This window comes from Esox lucius, chromosome 8, assembly GCF_011004845.1.
Source record: "Esox lucius isolate fEsoLuc1 chromosome 8, fEsoLuc1.pri, whole genome shotgun sequence".
Taxonomy (NCBI): Eukaryota; Metazoa; Chordata; class Actinopteri; order Esociformes; family Esocidae; genus Esox; species Esox lucius.
In genome coordinates, this window is record NC_047576.1 from 32,534,470 (window position 1) to 32,554,290 (window position 19,821).

General features: G+C 40.6%; 1 protein-coding gene across 2 annotated transcripts; it reads right to left on the reverse strand.

Moving 5' to 3' along the window:
- Positions 1-1,449: 1,449 nt before the first annotated feature.
- abhd8b (abhydrolase domain containing 8b) lies at positions 1,450-13,860 on the reverse strand. Of its 2 annotated transcripts, XM_010872574.3 has the most exons (5): positions 13,437-13,860; positions 4,731-5,541; positions 4,480-4,650; positions 4,043-4,259; positions 1,450-3,963 (listed from the first exon to the last, which is right to left on the reverse strand). In XM_010872574.3, the coding sequence occupies exons 2-5, from the start codon at positions 5,531-5,533 to the stop codon at positions 3,733-3,735; spliced, it is 1,422 nt and encodes a 473-aa protein (XP_010870876.2). In that variant the 5' UTR covers positions 5,534-5,541; positions 13,437-13,860; the 3' UTR covers positions 1,450-3,732. The 2 variants fall into 2 exon arrangements, with proteins under 2 accessions (XP_010870876.2, XP_019904388.2); XM_020048829.2 differs by lacking the exon at positions 13,437-13,860 and having other exon boundaries at positions 4,731-6,534.
- Positions 13,861-19,821: the final 5,961 nt, after the last annotated feature.

Consider the following 19,821-nt stretch of genomic DNA (forward strand, 5'->3'; position numbering starts at 1 on the left):
AGATTTATACCTTTATATCCAGAGGACGAATGGGAGAAGCTCATGTGGTCTCCCCACTCGTCGTGTTTGGAGGAAGAAGAAGGATGAGTACAACCCCAAGAACACCATCCCAACCGTGAAGCATGGAGGTGGAAACATAATTCTTTGGGGATGATGTTTCCACCTCCTGAAGGATCTGGAGGTCTGTATGGAGGAGTGGACGAACCTGGTCAAGAACTACAGGAAACGTATGATCTCTGTAATTGCAAACAAAGGTTTCTGTACCAAACATTAAGTTCTGCTTTTCTGATGTATCAAATACTTATGTCATGCAATAAAAAGCAAATTAATTACTTAAAAATTATACAATGTGATTTTCTGGATTTTTGTTTTAGATTCCGTCACTCACAGTTGAAGAGTACCTATAATAAAAATTACAGACCTCTACATGCTTTGTAAGTGGGTATAAGTGGGAAAACCTGCAAAATCGGCAGTGTATCAAATACTTGTTCGCCCTACTGTATGTTCCGTGACAAGTTCAGATAATCTCTACATGCATTTCAGTGTGCAATGGCAGAGTATATAATGCAAATGCACATTACTTGGAGCTTATCAAATATCCAGAACTTGCAGCATGACATTGCATGTGCCTCATGTACAGCTCCGGAAAAAATGTTAAGACCACGGCACTCTTTTCTTTCCTTTCAAAAAAGTTGAAAAGGAAAGTTTTGAGTGAGGAAAAGATGCGTTCAGTTTGCAGTGGTCTCTTAATTTTACCCTTCTATTCCTCACTCAAAAACCATCCCTTTCTACTTTTTTGGAAAGGAAAGAAAAAGGTGCAGTGGTCTAAATCTTTTCAAGAGTTGTATGTACTGTACAGTACATGCAGGGCTGGTTCAACTTGGTACGTGGTTGCTTAGGGCCCCGAACACTAGGGGAGAGGGGGCCCCAAAACAAATCGTACTTAGTGCCCCCAAAAGGCTAGAGTTGGCACAGAGTACATGGTAGAAACTTTGTTATTCCATAGTACAATGAAATCATATTGCTAAGTACAATCCAGTAATTTAGTAAGGCTAACCTCTCAAGATAGCTTTGGTTACAGCCCTCTAAAGGGCTGTAGACATCCTATGTTGCTGCCAAATTTTGCAACAACATGCATGGGAGGGGGACACCATGGGCTAAATCTTGAATAGAGCTTTACCTGTGAAAATAATCTACAGTGTCTGTGCCTTTCACATTTAGTGACTTCCATGACAATGGCCAACACATTTTTAAAGATTACAGGGTACACAATGTAATCTTTATCAGATTTAATTAGGTGAACTAACATTTCTTTCAAAGTCTATTTCTGAAATCAATAAAGGCAAACACATGAACAAACATAAGACATACAAGTGCACAAATGTGATAGGCCAACTGTTTACGCAAATTCAGAGCTATTCACGACTTTGTGATGATACACATTTCATACACAAGAACCCAATTCTAAAAGGTATTAATTCAATCGTGCATTCGGCACCAGGACCTATTTAATCATCACCATTTGCAAATAAATGTTTCATATTGTATAAAAAGTATGAATTCGTACTAACAGTCAAACACATTTGAATACTGTTCATAGTATGAAACCGCTAATGAGATCTTTATCGCCATGACGACTGTTCATTTATTCTGCAAGAGCAGAGGTTTTCAAAATACATTTCTCATTTTGTGGTTGACCATACTGTTCAAAAACAAATAGTTATACAGCACCTTCCACGATTAAAATAGTGTTTGAAAAATTTAAATGGCATAGTGATCTTTTCAAATAACTCGACTACTGCAGTGCTAACACCAGAGTTTAACCATAAGGTTTCAGAATAACAATAGTAATGAACAGGAGATTATCCTGACACTCCCTGTCCTGTGGTACACAGGACGTAATTCTGAGTGAATACCTAGCCAGAGACTAAAGCATACATTATGTAATACATTGATGTTATTCAATGCTATCTTTGCATGAGGACACTTAGACAAAACAGGATATCTTCAAATTACATGTTCATCCCCCAAGTAACCATAGTCACATACCAGAAAGCTTACGTGGTTATATTCAAACGTTCATTGCTTACATCTTTTTATCCCTGAAAACCAGCCAAACAATCATTTGTTCAGCATAGTTGGAGCAGGTAATATGAACAGGTGTCTATTATAAAGCTCTTTCTTAAAAAGGCAGAAAACACATGATCAGTGTGCTACCCAGTTAAAGCTGGAATCAAGTTAAAACCCCAACAAATCTGTTTCTGTAAAACAGTGAGGATGTTGTAAGAGAAATGTATCCACTCTGAAATTAATTGACAGATGCAAGGAAAGACCACCTACGATATAAAAATAATGTCTTCGAACCATGATTCGGGGCTGTAGTGTTTGTGTACTTTTAAGTTTTTACCAAAAATAAAATATATGAGTGCAGCAGTTATACAAGCAGCTCTTTTGACCAGTCAGATTATATTCTTTAGCAAATAATTTTCACTATATCTTTAGATAAAGCAAATCTTTATCAACATCAATACTTTGTCCGTTGCATTGATTTTGACGTGTGTGATTTAAGTCTGTATTACATTAATTTAACAGACACTCTTATCCTGAGGAACTTAGTTATATTCTTTAAAATAAGCAGCATTGATTGTCAAACATTTCACATTTCTTATTGAACTTCACCCACAATGGTGAAAAGTTTCAAATATTGAAGTGCTACACATGGCATATTACTCATGTGGAAGACAGGTGAATTCTAAGAACATTATGCTCCATTCAGATTAATTATCCCATACACTAGTAGGGTTCTGCTTGAATTAGCACTTTTATCCAAAAGTTTTTAAAAAATCTGTAAACACTATATATATATATAACACTATATATTTTGTTATTTTGTGTAGATTGTAAAATGATTCCCTGCAGTATATAGTAAACTTGTTTTACATCAACACAAATGGAGCAACAGTGATTTCTACTGGATCCAGCCGCAAAGTCAAAGCAGCATTGCCATTTTGTCAACATTGCTAGGGAGGAAATAAGTGAATCTCGCTGCTAATCACAATACTGGGTGGTAATAGTGTGACACCATCATTCCTGCAGGTATATTATGAACATTGCCTAAAAACCTTTTTTTCCCAAATATCCCATTGTATCCATCAAGAATAAAACATTCTGGGGTTTCTTTCCTGCTTTTCACAACCATTTGATAACCCATGGCTTGAGTTCTGGCTAGTTGTTTTCCTCTGTGACTTCATCACTACATTCTCTAACATCTTGTAGTGGAACTGGCAATCAGGACCAGTGAATACAAACTTAGTGAATATAATGGTCTTTGTACCACACACCAAACCAATAACATAACCAGGTCCACAATAACCAGAAAAGTGCTCCTCTTCACAAATGTTTTTTCTCTACCACATGTCGTCATCACACTGACGGACCAGTCACTTAACCAGAACAGCTGACCAGGAACAAGACAACTGACCCTGAAGGTCATCCTCATTCATGTCCATCGGTCTTGTCCCTCTAACACCTCCTTCCCATTCGGTGAAGTGTCTTGGGACTTAAACTAGATCCCAAACCAGTTTCAGCCAGCCCAATCTAGTTCAAACAGGCTCAATCCAGCTACATGCACCTGAGGAGACACTCCTAGTACACTCAGCCATGGTAGACGATACACACCACTAAATGTGTCATCTGATTGAAGTCCATAACACACGTCCATCCATCTTCTGGTTACTTGCTCTTGGTGTTGCTTTCAGACGTTGCTTCCCCATTGGATGTGGTGGGGTCCTTGGCGGTTTCGGGTCTCTTGGCTGTGATTTCAGTGCGTTGCTTGGATTTGGGAGGAGAGTCCGGCTCCCAGAGGAAAAACTCATGCAGGAGGGTGTTGACACTCTCAGGACACTCCATCATCACCATGTGACTTCCCTCATTGATGATCTTCAGGAAAGCCAGCAGGAGGATCTGAGAGGCGACGGAGAGGTTTGATTAGGTTCAGGTATAAAATTAGAATAAGAGTTAGTCAGTGTTAGGGTGTTCTCACCTCTGCCATGCGTTGGTCTTCCTCCACAGGCACAAATTTGTCGTGCATTCCGTGCACCAGCAGGATGGGCACTGTAATCTCCGCGTGGTACACCTCGTCGCCCTCTGGCCAGTACTGGCCACTCATCATGGCACGTAGAACGAAAGATGACACATTGAACGCGTTTCTGTCTTTCAACAGCTGCTTTTCCTTTGCACCCTGATGGGCAAACCCAGCCCTGACCAAGGGCAAAAAAGACAGAGTTACTATGTTCTCACACACACTCCACGCGCTCTGTCTTTCAAATAAACACACAATAGATTTCCATTAAAATTCCCAATTCCAAACCTTGTCTTTATTAGTCTTGCCATGGGTTTGTATAATTGTGAGAATATGTGGACCTCATGAACAAAGCACACACAGACACACACACACCAACACACACACACCTCTCTTACTTGAGGAAGCTCCAGGAAAGGCAGGGGGAGAGACAGTGCAGGACACAGGTTGGCAGGTTGAAAATCGAACAGAGGCTAGGCTCCAGCGCTGTGGGTCCTCCCCCATTAATCATCACCACCTTGTGGACCTGGTCCGGGTACTCATGGGCCAGGAATGTACAGAATGACACACTGCAGCGAGAGTGAGATATAGTTAAAGAGTGACAGAGTGATAGTGAGCGAGGAAGCAATCGCAACATCGAAGAACTTACCCGTAAGAGTGTCCGATGAGGATGTTCCTTTTCCGTGTGTATCTCTTAAAGATGGCCCTCATGTCCTCAGCCAGAGCATAGAACGTGTACGCTGCTGCAATCTGGGGCGCCGAGCTTGCCCCGTGACCCACAAGGTCAGGCGCGATGACCTCGTATCCCAGATGGGAGAAGAAGTCCAACTGGCTTCCCCAGATGTCCAGTGAGCCCCCTACACCGTGAATGAAAAACAGAGCCACGTCCGCATGTGTCCCCTTACATGACGTGATCTTCCTCTCACTGTCGATCACCACCGTGCGTTTGGGCTTCCGCCGCCGCTTCCGGGGCTGCTGGCTCGGATCCGGGGTCGATCCCAGGGACAGTGCCGGAGCTGTCGACACTCCCCCAGACCTAGTCCCCCCTGCACCAACCAGTGACCCGGTCCTCTCCACATTGGTGTCGGGAGTGGGACTCGGATTGGAAGGTGGGTCTGCTAGCTCCACCTCTACCGTACAGTTGGCTTCCGTTTCTCCGTTCTGAGCTTGTAACCGGTCCGGTCTCGCCGCGTTCCCCAGGTTCTCTATCAGTAGCTGTCCATTACGATACACAGTGATCTTCCTCTTGCAGTGGACACTCCCACCCGGCCCGCTCGGCTCTTCCACTACCGCTCGCTCCGGGATGATGTGTCGGACCCTCAGGACGCGACCTGGTTTGACCTCCACAAACTCGTAGCCGTCGGCGGGTTCCGATGTTTCTATGGGAACCACAGCATTCCCTGACTTCCCAGACAGGCAACAGAGAAAGCCATCTATTAAGGTGGTCAGCATGGCTGCCTCTGGAGACACACAGACAATAAAACATGAAGTAATTGATTAACTAGGACTCATTCAACTAACTTACTCAAGATAAACCCAACTAACCAAAGAAGTTAAGCTACCGCCCATTGTTTTCTGAATATATTAGTGAAGCTAAGAGGGCAGAACTCAATACATGGTATATGTATTAATATTCATATTGACCTGTATTGTGCTGCAGTAGGACCGCAGGAAGAGTAGCAGCTGCCAAGGTAGGGGCTAACAGGGATCTTAATAAATACAATTTCACCCCGAATACGCTTTTCCAATGTTAATTCCTTGGTTATCTGCCTAACACCTGAAACTCAACCTTTACAAAAAAGCTGCTTCTGTTGCCTGCGCTACATCAAGAATTCTCCGCCATGGTCAACAACCACAGCTTCCCATTCCTGGAATGCAAAGAACTTAGTCGTTCAACCATTGGGGACCAAGCAGTGATTTCTTTTTTCGAAACAAGCAGATTTCCTTCATCTCACTTTTTTCACACTAACATTTCTTGGAGCAGAGGGTAGGAAACATGTTGGTATTTCTAAAGAAATACAAAAATCCATGCAATATTATTGGTACCTTAGTTTCAGTTGCCTCAATATAAAAATCAATCAACCGGTTCAACCAGTAAGAGAATATTGATAAAGCCTCAATTGAAAAGAACGCCCTTCCCCAGAGTCAAACATGTAGGATGCTCAGTTATGTTTTGGGATTGCCTTGCAGTCTCTGGTACTGGATGCCTTGAACACGCTGACTGCATCATGAAATCAGGAAAACACCAAGGCATTTTTGTGCAATGTTGAACCCAGTGTCAAAAGACTGGATCTCCGTCAAAGGTCTTGAGTCTTTAAGAACAATTACCCAAACACATTTCAAAAAGCTTACAAGAATGGTTTAAGGAAGCTCGTCCATGGTAATGCAGTTGTACTCAAAAATGAGAATACCCTTGGAGAATTGGTAATACAGGTGCTGGTCATAAATTAGAATATCATCAAAAAAAATTATAGCTGACAACTAATGAAAACCCCAAATTCTGTATCTCAGAAAATCAGAATATTGTGAAAAGGTTCAATATTGAATACACCTAGTGCCACACGCTAATCAGCTAATTAACTCAAAACACCTGCAAAGGCCTTTAAATGGTCTCTCAGTGTAGTTCTGTAGGCTACACAATCATGGGGAAGACTGCTGACTTGACAGCTGTCCAAAAGACGACCATTGACACCTTGCACAAGGAGGGCAAGACATTAAAGGTCATTGCTAAAGAGGCTGGCTGTTCACAGAGCTCTGTGTCCAAGCACATTAATAGAGAGGCGAAGGGAAGGGAAATATGTGGTAGGAAAAAAAAGTGTACAAGCAATAGGGATAACCGCACCCTGGAGAGGATTGTGAAACAAAACCCATTAAACAATGTGGGGTAGATTCACAAAGTGTGGACTACAGCTGGAGTCAGTGCTTCAAGAACCACCACGCACAGACGTATGCAAGACATGGGTTTCAGCTGTCGCATTCCTTGTGTCAAGCCACTCTTGAACAAGACACAGCGTCAGAAGCGTCTCGCCTGGGCTAAAGACAAAAAGGACTGGACCGCTGCCGAGTTCTTTGATGAAAGTACATTTTGCATTTCCTTTTGAAATCAAGGTCCCAGAGTCTGTAGGAAGAGAGGTGAGGCACAGAATCTACGTTGCTTGAAGTCCAGTGTAAAGTTTCCACAGTCAGTGATGGTTTGGGGTGCCATGTCATCTGCTGGTGTTGGTCCACTGTGTTTTCTGAGGTCCAAGGTCAACGCAGCCATCTTCCAGGAAGTTTTAGAGCACTTCATGCTTCCTGCTGCTGACCAACTTTATGGAGATGCAGATTTCATTTTCCAACAGGACTTGGCACCTGCACACAGTGCCAAAGCTACCAGTACCTGGTTTAAGGACCATGGTATCCATGTTCTTAATTATCCAGCAAACTCGCCTGACCTTAGAAAATCTATGGGGTATTGTGAAGAGGAAGATGCGATACGCCAGACCCAACAATACAGAAAAGCTGAAGGCCACTATCAGAGCAACCTGGCCTCTCATAACACCTGAGCAGTGCCACAGACTGATCGACTCCATGCCACGCCGCTTTGCTGCAGTAATTCAGGCAAAAGGAGCCCCAACTAAGTATTGAGTGCTGTACATGCTCATACATTTCATGTTCATTCTTTTCAGTTGGCCAACATTTCTAAAAATATTTTTTTTGTATTGGTCTTAAGTAATATTCAAATTTTCTGAGATACTGAATTTGGGATTTTCATTAGTTGGCAGTTATATCACAATTGTTATCATCACAATTAAAAGAAATAAACATTTGAAATATATCAGTCTGTGTGTAATGAATGAATATAATAAGAAGTTTCACTTCTTGAATGAAACCAGCACCTCTATATGTACCATTTGTAAAGAAAACAGTAGTGAACAGGCAAAACGTTTCTTTTATTACTTATGGTAGGGCTATTCAATTCTGGTCCTGGGGAGCCAAAACATTTCTGGCTTTATCCTCTACTAATAATATGGGACTGATTCAGACCTGAGATGCCAGGTGAAGGCAATCAACTAGCAGGTAGAACCCAAAACCATAAGTGTTTTGGCCGTCTAGGACCGGATTTGATTAGCCCTGTCTTATGGGATTCACATTCAACTGTAGGTCATAACAGAATGGCACAATCATAAAACAAAACATAGCAACAAAGAAAAATATGAACTGACACTGGTTCAAAAGTCTGCATACCCTTAGTTCTTAATACTATGTATTGCCCCCTTTAGCATCAATGACAGGGTGCATTTTGTAATAGTTGTCTATGAGGCCCCAAATTCTTGCAGGTGGTATAGCTGCCCATTTGTCTTAGCAAAATGCCTCCAGGTCATGCAACGTCTTTGGTCGTCTTACATGAACCACACATTTGAGATCCCAGAGTGACTTGATGATATTAAGGTCAGGAGACTGTGATGGGTACTCCAGAACCTTCACCTTTTTCTGCTGTAACCACAGGATGGTCAGCTTGGCCTTGTGCTTAGGGTCATTGTCGTGCTGGAAAGTCTAAGAGCATCCCATGTGCAGATTTCATACAGAAGAATGCAAATTGTCTACCAGTATTTTCTGATAACATGTAGCATTCATCTTGCCATCAATTTTCACAAGATTCCCTGTGCCTTCAGAGCTCACAGCCCCCCAAAACATCAGTGAGCCACCACCATGCTTCACAGTGGGGATGGTATTCTGTTCACTATAGGCCTTGTTGACCCCTCTCGAAACACAACGCTTATGGTTGTGACCATTAAGCTCTATTTTGGTCTCATCACTCCAAATTACAGCGTGCCAGAAGCTCAAAAGCATGTCAAGTTGTTTTCGGTTATTGTAACCGGGCTTTTTTGTGGCATTGGTGCAATAAAGGCTTCTTTCTGGCAACTCGACCATGCAGCTAATTTTTGTATCATTCAAGTATCTTTGTATTGTGCTCCTTGAAACAACCACACCGTATTTTTCCGGAGCAGCCTGTATTTCTCCTGAGGTTACCTGTGGGTTTTTCTTTGTATCCCAAACAATTCTTTTGGCAGTTTTGGTTGAAATCTTTCTTGGTCTACCTGACCTTGGCTTGGTATCAAGAGATCCCTGAATTTTCCACTTCAATAAGGGAATAAACAATGATGACTGGCATTTGCAAGGCTCTGGATATCTTTTTATATCCTTTAACATTTTTATGAAATTCCATTACCTTGTTGTGCAGGTGTTTTGACAGTTCTTTTCTGCTTCCCATAGCTCAGTACCTAGCCTGCTCAGTGCATCCACATGAGAGCTAACAAACTCATTGACTATTTATACACAGACAGTCACTGCAATTTAAAAAGCCACAGGTGTGGAAAATTCACCTTTAATTGCCTTTTTCACCTGTGTGTAATGATGGCCAAACAAGGCTTCATTAGCGTTATTTTAGCAGCAGGATATTATGCTGGCAGAACTCAGATTTTCTTTGCCAAATAAAACACAATTGAAATTTATGAGGCAATATAGTTAACAATCCAGTCTATAAACTAGAACAGACAAGAACAATATTGGAACAGACATTAAACATTAAAATGTACAGACTAGATTAACTATATTTCCTTGTAAATTTCAAGGATGGCTTTTATTTAGAAAAATACTATTTGAGTTAGAGCTGCTAGTATAATATCATGCGGCTAGAAGAACGGTAATGAAGCCTCATTTGGCCATCACTACCTGTGTGTGTCACCTTGTGTGTCTGTAACAAGGCCAAACATTCAAGGGTATGTAAACCTTTGGGAACCTTTGGGAACCAAAGGAACCAAACAACTATGCGATAATAAATAGCTTTATATGATCACTATCCTTAAATAAAATACTTTTTTTTGCATGATCAGTCGTATTTTCAAATTAAATGCCAAAATTTCAACATTTCTGCCACAGTACGCAACCTTATGAGCACAACTGCATAAGGATACATTAGGTTCTGAATCAAAAACAAAAGTTACTATAATATTAACTGCAAAGAAAGGAATTGTTGAGACCAAATATTTTGGTCAATTTCAACATAATTTTTGAGATGTGAGTCAGTAGAAGAGCAACCATGCTAATACCTTTGGCCACGACTATATTAGGGTTGCACGATATTGGAACTTACATTGCAATATTTTGTTTTTCTGCGATAAATATTGCGATATGAAAAAACAGAGGATGTCTTCAGAAAAAGCTTTGAACCTTGAGCTTTGAATCAACCTGACAGTCTGTATCCTTCATTCTTCCCCAGCCCCATCCTCTACAATTAAAAATCATGAAACTTATGAAAATTGTTACATTTCAGAACAGGTTGCTAGGTAATAATGTAACAGTAATAGTATTACAATAGTAAAATTAAATGTGCAATTGGGCAAAACTTACCAAGATGCAGTCTGTCACAAAATCTTCAAACACTGATTCTAAATAGGCTTTTCAGTGAGCCATCTTCCACTTGCAAGGCCTTACAAGTTTTAACAGAAAGGGTGAGTTAGAGCAGGCTAGAGTGTAACCATGGGTATATTTACTGGTTTCCAGTAACATGTGGTTTTGTTTGATAAGCTTCAATAATGCACTGTATTAGGGTTTTATGTCAGGTACATAATGAATGAGTAATTACACTGAACAAAATTATAAATGCAACACTTGTTTTTGCCCCCATTTATCATGAGCTGAACTCAAAGATCTTAGACTTTCTCAATGTACATAAAAGGCCTATTTTTCTCAAATATTGTTCACAAGTCTGTCTAAATCTGTGTTAGTGAGCTCTTCTCCTTTGCCTAGATAATCCATCCACTTCACAGGTGTGGCATATTAAAATGCTGATTAGACACCATGTTTATTGCACAGGTTTACCTTAAACTGGCCACAATAAAAGGCCACTCTAAAATGTGCAGTTTCACTGTATTGGGGGGGTCCAAAAACCAGTCAGTATCTGGTGTGACCACCATTTGCCTCAAGCAATGCAACACATCTCCTTCGCATAGGGTTGATCAGGTTGTTGATTGTGGCCTGTGGAATGTTGGTCCACTCCTCTTCAATGGCTGTGCGAAGTTGCTGGATATTGGCAGGATCTGGAACACGCTGTCGTATACGCCGATCCAGAGCATCCCAAACATGCTCAATGGGTGACATGTCCGGTGAGTATGCTGGCCATGCAAGAATTGGGATGTTTTCAGCTTCCAGGAATTGTGTACAGATCCTTGCAACATGGGGCCGTGCATTATCATGCTGCAACATGAGGTGATGGTTGTGGATGAATGGCACAACAATGGGCCTCAGGATCCCGTCACGGTATCGCTGTGCATTAAAAATGCCATCAATAAAATGCACCTGTGTTCGTTGTCCATAAAACCTTCCTGACCATACCATAACCCCACCGCCACCATGGGCCACTTGATCCACAACGTTGACATCAGCGCACTGTTCACCCACACAACACCATACACACTGTCTGCCATCTGCCCTGTACAGTGAAAACCGGGATTCATCCATGAGGAGAACACCTCTCCAAAGTGCCAGATGCCATCCAATGTGAGCATTTACCTACTCAAGTTATTTACGATGACGAACTGCAGTCAGGTCGAGACCCCGATGAGAATGACGAGCATACAGATGAGCTTCCCTGAGACAACTAGAACAGACAACTAGCAGTACTCTGGGAATTTAGGAGCTTTGAGCTAACATGACTGGTACTCAGATTGATGTACTATGCCTTCTGATCAAGCATAGTTTAGCACAGTACATCTTAACATCTATCAGACTACAACATCCATAATGGCATGTGTAACATCCGCAAAGGTAAATTATCTTCTAATATATACGTGTGTTATGCAAAAAGAAAATCTTTAAAGGGGCAATCTGTGTTTTGACCTAATACCTACAAACCCACAGAAATTTGCTCAAATTTTGTCATCCCATAAACTTTGTGTATTTCATGTAACACCTATAATGCATTCTCTAACAGTCAATATTCACTTTTTGGGGTGTACCCCCACCCCCAGAGGCACTATTAACACACACAAACATTTAATTTAAATTGCATACATCCATTCTGTGAGACATCAAATTTATGAATCTGTATTCAAGGGTGACATCCATTATAAAGAAAACACCCAAAGATCCCTGACTGGGACTTCAACTACTACAACTGCAGACTAATTTGTGGTGTGGTACAAAAGGGTTATAAACCATTCATAATCCAATATTGAATATGTTCTAAATTTATATAAATTAGCAAATGTTAGGTTTTACCTAAATAATAAACCTTTAAAAAAATAAAAATAATCAAAGAATCTGCAACCCACTATCAAATAAAGCCTTGGTGATAAGCATCATGACAAGACTGGCCACAAAGCAGAAATCCCACTCAAACCTCACACACATCCAGATTCCATTATTAACCTTGTCACTACCTCAGGAACAAATGTGAAAACTTTCTTCAGAAGTCAACAATCCAAATATCTGTAAGGCTAGCAGTCTCAACACATACATAGTGCCTGCCACTGGCGTAGTTAAGACAGTGTTACATAAACCCAGACTAAATTGTATTCATCCCTTCGTAGGGATTGGTGCCCAGAAAAGAGCAGACAGCATCTGATGGATTAGAACACACTATGGCCTGAAAGTGATAACAGTCTAAGGCCTAAGAGTCAACAAACACGAACAATAATCCCTCTCCTTTCGAGAGGCACGCTTATACAAAGCATCACATGACCTGTCACTGGTAAACATCTTGCAAACAAACCATACAGGAGCTTCTTATGGGAGAGAATCTAATCACAAAATCGATGTTTTTACATTATAGATAACCTGAGGTCTGGAACATTATCGTCAAGTAATTGATAATTTAGTCTATTTCTTTTTTTTGATGATCCGCTATACTCCAAGCTCATTTCGAAAACTTAAACGTACTATGAGTATCATCGAAGGAAATATGCTCAGTGGTCGTTGCAAAGGGCCATTTTGCCTGTGTTCTCACAATCACATGTCAATAATTTTACAAATTAATGCAATGAATTATTAGCTGGATACAATAATATCGTTTTTTGCATATCAGGCAGCTCGCTATTGGTCCCTATTCCACAGAATGGAAAACAACAATGCGTGAACGAATGTCAGACGCAGCAAATACGCTGAAAATGCCAGAAAGTTTTTCGCCTTTTGTTCATCAGTTTAAAAAACAAATGTGATCAAAGCTATTTGAGAATGTGTTCCGCAATTGCATGTGTCCAGTGTGCTCTTTTTGTTGTCCGTTGACATCCAATGGCCTACAATAACATTATAATAATATCTAAAGCTTTAGTTAAAGCGTATAAATCAGATACTTTATCAAGCATAACCTTACCTTAATAATGGCGACGTCCACAGGAGTAAATTTGTCAGATAAACTCTGCTTTCTCTGTATATAGCGTCTTGGAAACAGACGCGCTATAATCTGTTGTAACCAATCCAATAATCTGATCTAATTGGAATCAGCAGCACTGTTCTCAGCCTCAACATTCTCACCCGTAGTTTTAATGTTATAAACCTAATTAAAATGAACTTTCGTTATCGATTCAACTGCATTTTGGATATACAGGTGAGCACATACTGTGTACACGCGCACCAGATATACATGCCTACTTCAGCTAGGGTTTTATTCATTAAGCGCACGGTTTACGCTTTAAACCGGCCTCGTTGTACAGTCTCATCGTCATCATGGAGCTACTCCGACGCAGCTTGACTGAGGCGCGAGAGGTAACAGTGCCACCACCAGCCTAGCCTACCAACAACACGCCATTGAGACCTGCCACTAAACCAAGGTAGACCAATAAAGACGCACTCTGGTCACATGACCCTCCGTCAGAAATCTTTTTATAGCGGACACCATGGGGAAAGAAACGGAAATTAAGGGACACATCATATTTAAGTCTATTTCCTTGTAATATAGCACACATTTTGTCCAGTGCCAACACAGTCAACAGATCTCACTGTAATGATATAACCAGTGATATGACAACTACCCAACATGGTGTTAGGAAGCGGTCGACTGAAAGAGGAGACACGTAAAGAAAGAAGCAAGTCGCAGAAGTACCGAATTGGCTAGCTGTGAGTTGGATGATTCGGGGATCAAGGCTAAAAAACTAAGATAGCGAAAGTAACAGTCATCTCGAAAGAAGAAACTCGTTATTAACGTTAAGAAAACGGAACAACGAACGAAGGGTTCTATGGAAGGTTCACATATATGGGATGCCATTTAAGTCAATATTAAATGAATAAATATGGCTATGAAATAAATCCTGAAATGAGGATATAAATATATAAATGAAAAGAAAGTATGTTTTTCAAATAACTACTTTTATATATTTCAAAGAACTTTAATTTCATAATGCCACAGTTATTTATTTAAAGCAGGGGTGTCCAAACCATTCCACGGAGGGCCTAGTGTCTGCAGGTTTTTGGTTTTTCCTATAAATCGGTTCCCAGTTCACACCTAAACAACCAGGTGAGGGTAGAAACTAACCAATTAGTAACCTAATTAGTCAATCATGTACAAGGAGAGAGCGAAAACCTGCAGACACATGGCGCTCCGTGGAATAGTTTGGACACCCCTGATTTAAAGGGACTTGTATTTCACAATGATACATTTCCATTTGACATATTCAAATGAATGGGGCGTGGTTATCTCAAGTTTCAGACCAAAGCAACAGCAGCAAATGAATCACTGAATTTGACTATACTAGAAGGGTGCGCACATTTCTGGCGGGTGAAAGGACAGTAGGCTACAAAAAAAACTTTGTTGCACGTTGTTCAGATGCGTGTGATATCCCAAAAAAGCTTCTCAGAATTATTGAGAGAGGCTGCCAACCGCCTCGATGGACTCATCCAGGACAGCCTGGCTCCATTTGATTCAGGGAAGAGATTTAGGTAAATTTGCTTTGTAAAGTGAACATAATTATTTCTGTATTTTATGTTTGCTAGCTATGTTGGTTGTATGTAAACAAGATTAACATGACTACACTGTGTGGACACTAGTGATGACAAAATTTTAGATACAGTAGCTATCTACAGTCCTAATGTAGCTACTTGTGTGTGTTGATTTAGCGATTGTTTTTACTAAATAACAGTACAGTAACCTCATGTTTGCGAAGTTAGTCTCAAAAAGTTTGTATCAGTATTCAATACAAATAAGAGCAAGAGGATTTATTACTGGAATAAAGACCACATGTTTGGTGGGTTATAAGTTGTTCTACTCACCCACTGGTGATATCTGTTCATCAGATTAATTTTATAAAACCCTTTTTGCTTTGGCAGTTATCACTAAGTGCATATACACAAAATTATTGGTGCACAGTGACTGAAGAAAACACTAGTAGGAATGAGACCTAGGGAGAAATTTAGAGAGGAGCCAGACTTTGAGGGGTGATGTTTATAAGAAAACATGACCCTGAGTCTTTAGGCAGAATCCAGGTCAGCTGCACAACCAGGTGGACAAAGACAGGGGTGATCACTGCAATCCAACCAGATGGACTTTGAGCAGGTTCTCTTAAGATTCAACAGGACACGCTAGACTGACTCCGGACATAACCTTTACTAAATACCATAACATCATCATTTCTGATCACAGTCCTGTCAAACTAAAAATCGCGTTTGGTAATGCGAAGCCCACATTCACTTGGCGATTCAATCCACTACTCCTAAATGACACACAATTTCTCCAAAACACATCCAGCTTAATTACGGATTATCTTTCTCACAACAACACCCCGGAAGTGACTGACTCGACAATATGGGAAGCCTTCAAGGCTGTTATGCACGGAAATATTATAGCCTATGAGGCCAAACTGAATAAAGACAAAAAGAAGATGTTATCTGAAATTACCACACAACTTTCACAGCTTGAACAGGATTATAGAATCACTCCTTCGCCAACCAAACTAAATGATATTATGAAACTAAAATTTAAATACAATTTTATTCTTTCCAACCAGGTAAGCTTGATGCTTTTAAAGATAAAAAAAAACACTTTCAGATCACTGATAAACCAGATAAACTACTGGCTCGCCAGCTCAAAGGCCTACAGGCCAGGAGGATGATTCACAAAATAAAAACTAAAACGGGATCCATCTCCACGTGCCCGAAATAAATAAATGAAACCTTTCGTAAGTTTTATGAGGACCTTAACACCTCCAAAATCTCAGCTGACGCTGCCCAAATTTTCGACTTCCTTCAAGCCCTTCACCTACCTAAAATAACCCCTTCTGCACAGAGAGAGCTGAATGCTAATATAACCTTAGAGGACGTCAAAGAAGCAATACAGTCCTTCCCCAATGGTAAAACCCCTGGCCCAGATGGGTTTGGCATTGAGTTCTATAAAGCATACTCAGACAAGGTTGCTCCAATTATGTTAAGGATGTTTAATCACTCTATTGTAACTCATCATCTACCTGAATCTTTGTATTCTGCTAACATTTCCCTGATATTGAAAAAAGACTGATCCTGCCTCATATCGCCCCATCGCCTTATTAGGCTGTGATCTTAAGGTGTTCACTAAAATACTCGCAAACAGACTTAATAAATGTGTCGCAAACATAATCCACCATGACCAAACGGGCTTTATTCCAGGAAGATTTTCTTTTTTTAATGTCAGACAGCTCATGAATATTATGTACTCCAGACACGACAAGGATTCTAAAATTGCTATTTTAGCGCTGGACACCCAGAAAGCCTTTGACCAGATAGAATGGCGATACAGCCTAGCAGTAATAAAGGGGTTTGGTCTAGGTGATGGCTTTGCTTCCTGGGTTGAAATGTTATACGCTGCTCCAACAGCTGTCATCACTAACTATAACAGGTCCCCCATCTTCCCACTACAGCGTTCCTGTCGTCAAGGCTGCCCTTAGAGCCCATTATTGTTTGCAATTGCGTTGGAACCCCTTGCCATCAGCATAAGAAGTCATCTCTCTATCACCCCATTAATCTTAGGTAAAGTCGATCACCGCATCTCACTATACGCGGACGACGTGGTTCTGTTCCTGTCCCATCCCGAAAAATCCCTACCCCCACTGCTAGAACTTATTGAAACATTTGGCGGATTTTCTGGCTACACCATAAACTGGGAGAAAAGTGAACTCATGCCTCTTGTTGGGGATATAGACCCTGATTTTCTTAACAACCTGCCCTTTCACATCACTGAAGACAAGATTAAATATCTAGGGGTTGTGATTCCCAAAAATCCTATTCTTCTTTATAAATCGAACTATTTGAACCTGTTAGAAAAACTTAAAAAACTTGCCTATATTTTTACCTAAAGTATTCTTCAAGCAACAAGATTCAATTATTTTACCATTTGTCTGGGGATTCAAGGCTCACCGTATTTTAAAAAGCATTTGACTAAGGCCAAATCCGCCAGGGGCCTCAGCTTACCTGTTTTAAGGCATTACTACTGGGCTGCAAACGCTAGAGCACTAATGTACTGGCAAGACGCATATCCAGGTAACATTACTGCCTCTACCCCGCCATGGCTTGCCATTGAGCAGGATGTTTCTAACAGTTCTCTACCTGCTCTTCTCTTCTCATCAACCAAACCTATCTCAACCATATCGGGTAATAACTTCATGATAAAAAGCTCTTTAAGAATCTGGTATCAAATAAGGAAATCATTTAATTCACCTGAAACCTCCACTGCCACGCCCGTTCTCTATAATCATGCCTTCCCCCCTTCGCTCACTGATGCTGCTTTTAAGATCTGGAAAAATAAAGGCATAGTCACTGTAGCAGACTTATATGTCAGCAATGCTTTTGCCACTTTCACCCAGCTAAAGGAGAAGTTCACTCTCCCACCTACACACTTTTTTCGCTACCTCCAGATTAGAAATTACATCCGGACGAATTTACCACGTTTTGAATTAATGCCAGCCCCCATTGAACTTTATACCTTATTGAATCAGCCCCCTGACTCCAAAAAATGTGTGTCTCAATTTGTTGACCTGTTTACAGCACTTAACCCAACTCTCACACAGAATTTGAAGGAAGCATGGGAAAGGGACCTGGGTGTGATAATTACTGATGAAGACTGGTCTTCTTATCTTAAAGACATTCACAAATGCTCTATAAATTCTAGACACCAGCTAATTCAATTTAAAGTGCTCCATAGAATTCACTACTCCTCCACTAAACTACATTCTTTCTATCCTTCCGTCTCCCCATACTGTCCAAAATGTAAGTCTGCTGAGGGCACCCTGGGTCACCTCTTTTGGTCTTGACCTAAGCTTAACAGGTACTGGTCAGATATCTCTGCCTGCCTCTCCATTGTTTATGACTGTGACATTGTACTAGATCCGTACACTGCGGTTTTCGGCATGACAAGTCATCTAAAAATGTTGCACCACCTACATCGCAAGACTATTCAATACAGCATGATTATTGCCAAACGTAATATTTTGACATTGTGGAAAAGCGAGGATGCCCCCTCTTTTAAGATCTGCCTCGCAGAGATGTCCAATTTGCTACATATGGAGAAATTACCATATAATGTCTCCCTCAACTCGGTAGCCTTTGACAAAACCTGGCATCCGTTTTTATCTTATCTATCAAGAATGTCTTAAAATGCTTTTTTTTTTTTATCCCTTTTTTACTTTATCTCTTTTATCTGATTCTGGGTTTGTGCACGTCTGATGCATACTTTGTTACAATATTTTCTTTTTCATTTAGCTACCTAATCGTTAGTCTATTATTGTTGTCTGGTTTTTGCTTGTCTATGGATGGGTTCATTTGTTATGTTCTCCTGTGCTTTTTCTTGTATGTTAAACAGAAAAGCTATAAATAAAATAATAAAAAATAAAAAGATTCAACAGGACACCACAGTTATTAGCAGGAGCATTCCTTAGATCCAAAAGGATACCTCAGAATTCCAACTGACCCTTGTCCCCCGGAACAAACTATTGCAGCTTAAAAACTAAGGACTGAGACGGGGGGGGGGGGGGGGTTGGAGACTATGTGGTATGCAGTATTCAAGTAGTGTTATGGAATATTTAAATACACAGATGCATGTTTGGTATTAGTAGAAGGATAAGTGGCATGCTTCTTTGCGGATGTTTAGCCCAGTAGTGTTCTCATCAGTCAGGGCCTACAGTGAAACATCATGATCCAGAACAATGATAGCCAGAATTGAGGACAGAGGGTGGGGCTCCAGGCCAATCTGGAAAGAAGTTGAGATGAGGAAGGGCAAACAATGAGACAGGTGAGTGACAACAAAACTGATACTGTACAGTTTGTCTGGTTATTACCAAATTTCTTTAAGCAGCAAGGCCCTTTTATTTGGCATTCATCATCCCACCCATTGTTAATCTGTAGATGTATTTAAATTTGAGTAATTTAACAGACACTATTATACAGAGCAATTTACAGTAGTATTTAGGATAAGGTACTTTATTAAAGGCAGTGACATGTATACTATGATACCCAGGGGAATATTAACTAGCAAACAATTAGAAAACCCAGCCTGCTCTCTCCCGTTTCCTCCAAATACTGGGTGATGTGAGCAGAGATCTTTCAGTCCCAGTTCCGTTGCAATGGTCCTTGCCTGTCATTTGGTAGTCGGAGATAAGACCATTGTGGTGACTGATGGGATGGACTGAAACAGTAAAGAGAAATACAGCAATTAAGACAGATTAATTAAAAAAATTTTGGTAAGTATGTGAGATTTTTATTTTATATAGCCTGTTATTTTACCACATAAGTTGCCTGTG

Excerpts from the sequence above, each read along its gene's own strand:
- abhd8b (XM_010872574.3), bottom strand. The coding sequence starts at position 5,533 with ATGCTGACCACCTTAATAGATGGCTTTCTCTGTTGCCTGTCTGGGAAG. Across the intron at positions 4,260-4,479 it reads CTTTCCTGGAGCTTCCTCAA|GGCTGGGTTTGCCCATCAGG; the intron begins GTAAGAGAGGTG and ends GCCCTTGGTCAG. Across the intron at positions 3,964-4,042 it reads AAGACCAACGCATGGCAGAG|ATCCTCCTGCTGGCTTTCCT; the intron begins GTGAGAACACCC and ends GTCGCCTCTCAG.